Source organism: Branchiostoma floridae, chromosome 3, assembly GCF_000003815.2.
Source record: "Branchiostoma floridae strain S238N-H82 chromosome 3, Bfl_VNyyK, whole genome shotgun sequence".
NCBI lineage: Eukaryota > Metazoa > Chordata > Leptocardii > Amphioxiformes > Branchiostomatidae > Branchiostoma > Branchiostoma floridae.
Genome location: NC_049981.1, coordinates 15,343,805 through 15,352,731, shown reverse-complemented (window position 1 = coordinate 15,352,731; position 8,927 = coordinate 15,343,805). Strand labels below are relative to the sequence as shown.

The following is an 8,927-nucleotide window of genomic DNA, read 5'->3' as shown; positions in this document are numbered from 1 at the left end:
TCATTCATTATTTCTATGTTGCATACCCAAGGTCAGAAGTGCCGATACACGCCCGCTATCCTCGGCAGTGTGCTGCTGCTGGTCGTGCCCGTATCCGGTATGGAGAGCGAAGAGAAGGCATGCAACCAAACGAACATCACATCAACCGGCTCACCGCCCACAGAGGTACGTGTCTCAGATGACTATAAATTTTCATTATGTACTATTCATTAAGAATAACCAAAGATGAAGATCTGGGTATTACAAACTAACAGTAGTAGATGCATGTGGTACATGGTATCAGAAATGTTGCCCTTGGCAATCCTAATTATCAAAATTCCTTCCTCGAACACGGGGCCAGATAGGTGCAGCTCCAACCGAGAATTTTCCCCTGGAATTGAAGCAGGGTCTCCCAATTGTGAAGTAATCAGAACCAAGAGCTCAACCGCTAGGTTGCTACCGATGGAGCAACTAAAACATTCCTCCTTGATCCATACCTCCTTATTCTCATTGTTCTTGGAAGATAAACGAGCACGCATCCAGCATGGCATATTAAGTGTACATCTATATTAGTTATTTCCGTAAAACGTCCGTTCCCTTCCAGGTGACTGCCTACCTGATGCCCACTATCAGTGCGGTAGTGTTCCTGGTTGGTGTGACCGGCAACTCGCTGGTTATCTACGTCGTGACGCGGTTCCAGGAGATGCACACCGTCACCAACTACTACATCTCCAACCTGGCCGTCACCGACCTGGCGTTCCTCGTCTGCTGCCTCCCGTTCAGCGCCGTCAAATACGTCACGTTCGAGTGGAAACTGGGACTGTCTATGTGCAAACTTGTCCACTACATGATGCAGGTGCGTTTGGTTTTCTCCAATCAATGTTGTTTTTCCGATTACTTTCTTCCACTAGGATCGGTAGTGTACATGAAGCTGTAACACGTTTCTCTATTTCACGAGTGTCGTGAAATAGAGAACGTCTGTTTTGAATTCCATCCCTCAATTGTCAGAGCAGAAAATTTAAAATTTATGTCCTCTACCAGCGGTTGGCGCCCTTCACCTTCCACCGCCTACCCCCACCCACCCCAAAGTCACGGATGCAGTGATGAAATATCTAGACGATTGTACACGGGAAAACAGTTCACTACTTTTCGGGAGATTCTTCTTCATGATCAACCTGGTGGCTGATGATGTTGATCATGATGATCTCGTGACAAGAGACAGTTATTTACAGGCTTGAGATTGTGACTAGTTTATGTAGATCGCCTTCCTCACATTTTTACACGTTGATGTCCGACCACACAGGTGACCGTCCAAGCCACCTGCCTGACGCTGGCCGTGCTGAGTGTTGACCGGTACTGCGCCATTGTCCACCCGGTCTCCTCCATGTCATTCCGGACCAAGAAAGTGGCCAAGATCCTCTGCGCATCCGTGTGGGCAGGTAAGGTACAGAGACTGTCTCTGTATCTATATAGCCGGTATAACCGCCGTTCGGCGTAACACAACAGCTTCGCAGGCACGCGGCGCGGCAGCAGCTGGTTATATTACACCACACGACCCGTCACACCTAACTTTTGCACATCTATCTGCAAGCGTTCAGACTTCTTTAAAACTACACAGAGAAGATGCCCCTACTGTATTTGGTGATAACAAATTCAACTCTACGATAAAGACTGAAAAGCATCAAAGCAGTGTGTGCTTAACAATCCAAGTGTGGCCTTTAGGATCCTTTAGGTCTAGACGGGCCTTCTGTTTCTAAAACAACCCATGAAAAGTGGTTGGTGGTTGGGTTAGAGAGTAATTGTTTTTAGCAATGTTTCGTAACAATATGAAATTGGCGGGACTACTTCAGTGTAGTTGATGATAGGAGGAGGCTAATGGACCAGTTTGACCCAAAATGTTCAATTATGACTTACACGTACGTTTGCAGTCACGAGAAATGACATGCAGTAGTGACTGCAATATTGTTCGGTAAGAGATAAGCAGTCTATACTTTGCAAATAATATTACGCGAATTCTATCCTAGTATACGTACTGCCTACTACTGTTTCTTACATTTAAACCGAATCATAGTCAATGCTATCGCACTAATCATACGTCCTACAATTCAATGTCAATTGTAAGCTTAACTTATCATTGTTAAGAAATACTAGATGTTTTGTCATTAACATCTTGGTGTTTCATGTTGCCGTTGCAGTGTCCGCTCTTCTGAGCATCCCTGTAGCGATGAACTACGATCTGAAGGAGGAAGTCTACTACGGGCGGCGTACGTACTGCGAGGAGATGTGGAGGTCTGTGGCGGGACAGCGCGGCTACATGCTGTACACGGTCCTGCTGGCGTACGTGCTGCCGTTAGCGTGCTGTGGAGCCTGCGGGGTCCTCATCATCCGCCGCCTGCTCACCCGCATGGAGCGGCACCCGGCTCAGCAGCGGAACCAGGCGCGCCAGACCCGCCGCACAACCTGCATCATCGTCAGCGTGGTGGTCATCTTCGCCCTCTCATGGCTTCCCAACCACGCCATCAACCTCTGGCGGGTCTTCAACCTGAATGCACCGATCACAGACGCCATCCACGCCGTGAAGACCGCAGCTCTCATCCTCTCCTACTCCAACTCCGCCGTCAACCCGTTCATCTACACTCTCATCGGGGAGAACTACCGCAACTGCCTGAAGAAGGCCGTACTGTGTTGTAGAAAATCCAACCCTCACTCTCGATTCAGTTCCACTTTCAAGGGATCTAGATTTTCATACTTGAGTAGTTCTAAGAAAAAAGAAAGTGTCAAATTTAGCGTTCGTTTTGCGCCCGTCAGCAAACCACCTTTGGAAATGAAAACGTGAGAAACAGCTCACGTTTCCATACATATCTTTATATCGGACTAAGTGTAGGTGCATGGAGAAATCATCAATAAGCCTACAACAGTGCATGTAAATATTTGAGGCTCCGCGTAAAGCTTTACACTTTTTCAGACAAGCTATCTTCTTACAACAACAACAACAAAAACAACAACTCTTCATTTATTGTAAATGTCAATTTGTTTAGTCAAATACGGAAGAACAAGGTTTTCATCAATCTTTATTCTATTTTATTCCATTATCACGGTTTGGAAGACAGGGTAATACACGTGCATAACCAGCGTTACAAGTTTCCTTCCATACAAACTAAAGACATCATCATCATTATCATAATGTGAGGCACAGTCCAAAGCACAAGTTTTCCAGTATGATCTGTCCTTCATAGCAGATACTAAACTAGACCCTGACAGTCCAATGTCTCTTTCTATAATTATTTTTAAAGTTATGTATGGTCGGCCAACTCTGCGCCTTCCTTATGGCAGCCAGTCCGTCAGTCTCCCTGCAGGCTCGTTACCACGAACCACATAACATGCCCTGCCAGGGTGAGCTGGCGCTGCCTCACCACAGACGAAATGGTTGGGAGGGGACCGTATAGTTGTTTGTTGGTTAAACGGTCTCTCCATGAAACATTATACACCTTTCTTAACATTTTCGTAAAAGTGCCATCCAATTTTTTGCTCTGGGCTACTGTCATAGTCCATGACTCACAACTATACAGTAGAATGGACTCAGTACTGAGTCCATATCAGTACATGCTTTTTAAAACACTTTGGTTTTTGTGTGCTTTCTGATGGGTGCTTTCCATATCTTTTGTAAAGAATGGAGAGAACTCCAATCTTGAGCAATCCTACATTCCATATCTTTCTCAGAATTAGTACATGTGTATAGCCTAAAAGTCTACTACACGCTCGATTCCAGAACCGTCAGACGTAGTTAGTTGCCCGCCGGGAAGATGTTGGGTTTATATGCATGTACTTTGTTTTAGACAATATCAGCAATATATACTACAGTAAGACTCAACAATATCTATACAATCATGTACAATAGAAATCATTACAGTTTATGCAATGAAATATCATTTAAGGGCGACAGTTCAGTGGTGTCTTGAGGCAACACAAGACGCACACCTTCAAGAAGACGCCCAGGTACACAGGAGATACAAGCCGTTACCTTTTGTGGTTGTTTAGCCATGGGTTTGTCTTGTGTATTGGAGCGACATTTGTGACCATGATCTTTGCAACCAACTCCCTAAATGGGGCTGATTTTGCAATGGACACATAAAAACACTTATCAAAATAACACTTCAACTTGCACGTGGACTTCAACTCGCACGTGGACTTTCTACAACCGAACTCGCCAAATGTCAGAATGTGTACATTTTGTAAGAATGATTATGCAAGAAATTAATTTAATATTCTGTTTTAGAATGCTCACTTCCCATAACATGCATGCCCAAATCTCTTTAATTCCCTTACAATTAGACCTGAAATATGCACATATAAGGACAGAATGTTCACGTACACCATATAAAACTACAATGTAATGGAAAAACTCTCTACGACGCAAGGGGTGAAAAAGACTGCAGATATAGATGGAATATAACATAGTTTATTCGATGCTATTAAGTTAGCTATATCAATGCATTTAGGCAATGTTTGACATGAATATGAACAAAGTTCGTTGTTATTGTAAACAAATTCCAAAATATAAAGGGAAAATCCATTTATTTCTCTTTTTTTAAAACTTGCCAGTAGTTGGGGGCGATCACCCTGCCAGTAGCTTTTGGCGATCGCCCTGCCAGTAGGTGGGGGCGATCGTCTTGCTAGTAGGTTTGCTCGATCGGCCTGTCAGTAGCTTTGGGCGATTGCCCTGCCAGGAGTACCTCTGCCTTGTGATCATAAGTAATATACAAATCTGTCATTACAATCAAACTTGTCAGAAGTGTCATAAACATGAAGCTATTAAGGGGAGCAGCGCTGTGTATATTTTTATTTCAGTAAGTAGCACCTTACTTCAGAGTGGGGGAAATAAGTTTATTGAGAACTGATAAGCAGGTACGAGTAGCCATCGGTCTTGTATTTAGGGCATGTGTCTGTTGGGATGTGTTTCCCCAACAACGCTTAACGCTGAAGTCAGTATGACGCATTACCCTACATTCAGCTTTCTCAGAATACACGTAGCCTTTCTGTGGTGATTGAAATGGATTGAAAAGCTTTCCATCCGAATTACGGTAAATCAAACTTTTAGTGTTAAGTAGCTTGCATATAGATGTGGCTTATAGAAAAGGTGACCCATTAGGAACATCCTGCCGAAGTGTCAAAGAGATTTGTGGCCCGGGCCTAGATATCCCGTGGGCTCACTTCCCATAACATGCCCAAATCTCCCCTTCTAAGTGCCCTACAAATAGACTGGAAATACAAAATGTATGTAGAAACCAACTGTTCACATACATTATACTATTCAAAAACTACAATGTTGAAAACCCTGTAAGTTTGTCTACACGTGTTTTGGTAAGAGAGAAAAAGACTTTAGATATAGATGAAATATGGCATAATTTTCAATGTTATCTAACTCAATGCATTAGCCAATGTTGAACAATTATTTCCAACTTCTTACTTCATTGCCTTGAAGTGGTCTCGTGGCCTTGCCTTGAACAATCTCGTTAAAAAAAAGAAACCTTTTCCGCTTGAATCAGCGGCTTGACTTTTAAATTTAGCTCATCTCCTTAAATCTTCCCTGCTGCATTACTTACATACTATCCTCACAATGTTTTCCCACGTCGTCTTTTCCAATCTGTTTTAGGTATATCCTAGGATATGCAAATTGTGTGTAGCGTGTGGCCCGTCATCCTAGTCCCCATATTAACCGTTGAACGGAATGGTATCGTCCAAACACAAGAAACCTCCTGTCATACATAGCCGACCATGGCCTCCCGACCTTCTGAGAAAAGTCACCTGTGTTTGAGCGTTGGTCTGCAAGGTTGACCGACCAATAATAGTTAATTGTTTTTTCTTGGATATACATGTAGATCAGACAGTAAAGGGAGCGACCGGAGCTAGATTAGGAACCCAGCGCCTGCATTACCCTACTTTCAGGAATTGAGTTACTCAACGTAAGTGCACTGGATCTGCTGCGAATGGAATGTATTGAAAGAAAAGCTTTCCCTACGTATTAAGGTAAACCAAACTTTACTGTTTTATTGGTAAGTAGCTGTAATAGATGTCTGCCTTTACAGAGAAGGAGTTTGCACAGGCTTCTTAAACCGGATTAATGGGTGACCCATAACGCTCATTCAGCCAAGGTGCCAAATAGATTTGTGGCCAAAGATATAGCACATGGGTCCACCGCCTTGACCTTCCTCAGATACTGATTACACAAGGTCGACACCTTACTTGTCAATCCTTGTCTGTACCTTTATTACAGCAAATATCTGACCGAATGACCCGGTGATTCTATGTGAATATGTTGGGAAACTTCTGAGGTTGTTGAACTCGGGCGTGTGCTCAAGAACCTGGTCTTGAGTGATCTCTCTCCCCAATGTAGGTTTCTTTACAAGGGCCTCTGATGTTCTGATCCTCGGTCTCACTGGACAAAGTAAAAATCTTGGACATGGAGCCAGACTTTTTTCGCTAGAGGGATAAGAGAAGCCATCTACATCAGAGCTTTACAACCATCCCTGAACAGAGGCGGTGGGACTGTTATATATAGCAGTAAACTAGTTCAACTTGTGCAGCATTATTATCATTCTCGATGCATGTCGAATGTTGATCATGAACGTGGAGGTAGTTAATAAGTTACCACCATATGCATCCCTAATCGTAATGTAAAAGATGATGCCTTCAGACCCCATAGGGGGTATATAGTCGAGGGTGATGTACCTGGCAGTCTTTTCATACCCCCGTCATATTACATGTATATACGATCTTCGGACGTACTTCGCGATCGCAGGAAGGTCGGCTGATTTTATGATCATAAGATGGTCTTGCGTATTTTTCGCCCCAAAACTGTCCCTGTCACATATAAGCGAGGCTCGTGCGATTGTCTGTGAATAAATCTATGATAATGAACCTCCCATGACCTCTTGCACGCGGACAAGGTAACATAAAACGTTCCTAACTAGAGTTCGGCGACCTCATACCTCCATGAAAATTTCGAGCTTTTGTTAATTTTATGCAAATGACTTAACATTAACATGATTTATGCATGGTGGTGTTCATCATTGAATAACGTACAGTACACATGTCACAAGTAAAATTCCTAATTCAGATCATTAAGTTGTTTTGCAATTTTTGCATAAATTATGCAAATAAGTCCCTCATTTGCATAGGGGGCCCCAAATCTAATCATTTCCAGCTTTCATCACACACTACCAACACACCAAGTCTGAAACCAATCCACCCAGCCGTTCTTGAGTTATTTTGTTTACACACACACAGACAGACAGACACACACACAAACGCAGGGTAAAATATAACCTCCGTGACATTTCATGGAGGTAAAAAGGCAAGAGATCAATAAATGTTGCTTATTTGTTGTCGGAATCTTTTTAACAAATGAATGGAATGCGCGGGCATAATAGAAATGACACAAGAAAGAAAAATGTGTAACAAAGCCAGCCTGCATACTACCCTGGGGCCATATTGTCAGAATTATCCTCACATTCTCAGAAATTCAATATTTGTAAACAAAAGGAAGTCGGGAAGTCACGTAGCCCGAACGTCGCCCGACTGACGGGCGTTCGCCATCCGATTTTCGCTCGATGATTAATAGCTAGGTCTGTGCTGGATTGACGTACGACTATCCATCACATGTCGCACGATTTGCACGCACGATCTGCGACTCGGTAACGAGTGCTGCGATCTCAGAGATTTCCTGCGACATGTCGCTTATGTTTCGCTGCACCGCGACCATCGTACGACCCCTGAAAATCGCCAGGGATCCCTAAAAATCGCAAGATAATAGTGAGAACATCGGACGTCTTACTTACGAAAATGTCATTTAGAGCTCGTAGACTAGTATTCCGATCGATTTTCGTCTAATGTGACGGCGCTATTAAATTAATACTAGAGTTCGGCGACCTCATACCTCCATGAAAATTTAGAGCTTTCGTAACTTTCATGCAATTGACTAACACATTAACATAATTTATGCATGGTGTTGTTCATCATTGACTAACATACACATGTCACAGTTATAAAATTCCCATTATTAATCATAAAGCGGTTTTGCAATTTTTACATAAATTATGCAAATAAGTTCCTCATTACCATATTTGGTATCTGCTTATATTCCACCTATCGTAATTAACATGTGTTACATGTATTGAGGTCCAGTTATTGAAAACAATGGAACTATACAATTTCCTCATTAATTATGCAAATTAAGTCCTCATTTGCATAACATGTATATCATTATGAACATCTTTGTCTAAGCTACCCGCATGCCTAAAATGCAGGCAATCCATCGTTTCTTTCTGCAGTTATCCTCTTTGGAGTGTCTTGACAAAAACACCCATGCAGTTCCACAATTAAATGTTAGGGGGCTGAAACTTGCCCCACTTTTTCATGACACCAAAAGCTATCTACCACCAAAATATCAAGACCATAGCATGTCTGGAACAAGAGATACATTGAAAAAATGCTATAATAGAATATTCTCATTAATTATGCAAATGTACTCCTGTTTTGCATAATTAGTATCTTATCTTGTAAAACATTGTCTAAGGTACCTACATACCAAAAATGATGAAAATCCGTTGTTCCCTTCTTGAGTTATCGTCTTCAGAAGTTTTTGACAAAAATGCCCCTGCTTTCCCAAAACTAGACGCTAGGGGGCCCAAACTTATGTCACTTATTTCTGAGCACAAGAGCTATCTAAAACTTCAAAATCGTGACCATAGCTTGCTCAGAACACGAGATAGCAAACCCGGAAGTTGCGCTGCAGTACCAAGGGAAGCCGCTAGGGGGACGAAAATCTAATCATTTCCAGCTTTCATCACACCCTACCAATACACCAAGTATGAAACCAATCCACCAAGCCGTTCTTGAGTTATTTTGTTTACACACAGACAGACAGACAGACACACAGACAGACAAAC

General features: G+C 42.7%; 1 protein-coding gene across 1 annotated transcript; it reads left to right on the top strand.

Moving 5' to 3' along the window:
• Positions 1-587: 587 nt before the first annotated feature.
• On the top strand, positions 588-3,132 carry LOC118411947 (G-protein coupled receptor 54-like). Its single transcript, XM_035814473.1, has 3 exons — positions 588-835; positions 1,283-1,418; positions 2,175-3,132. Exons 1-3 carry the CDS (start codon positions 599-601, stop codon positions 2,813-2,815), a joined length of 1,014 nt encoding a protein of 337 aa, XP_035670366.1. The 5' UTR covers positions 588-598; the 3' UTR covers positions 2,816-3,132.
• Positions 3,133-8,927: the final 5,795 nt, after the last annotated feature.

What these genes read in the sequence shown, in the direction of transcription:
- LOC118411947 (XM_035814473.1), top strand. Translation starts at nt 599, where the DNA reads ATGCCCACTATCAGTGCGGTAGTGTTCCTGGTTGGTGTGACCGGCAAC. An exon ending in TTGTCCACTACATGATGCAG is followed by an intron (nt 836 to 1,282) that starts GTGCGTTTGGTT and finishes CCGACCACACAG; the next exon opens with GTGACCGTCCAAGCCACCTG. An exon ending in CTGCGCATCCGTGTGGGCAG is followed by an intron (nt 1,419 to 2,174) that starts GTAAGGTACAGA and finishes TTGCCGTTGCAG; the next exon opens with TGTCCGCTCTTCTGAGCATC.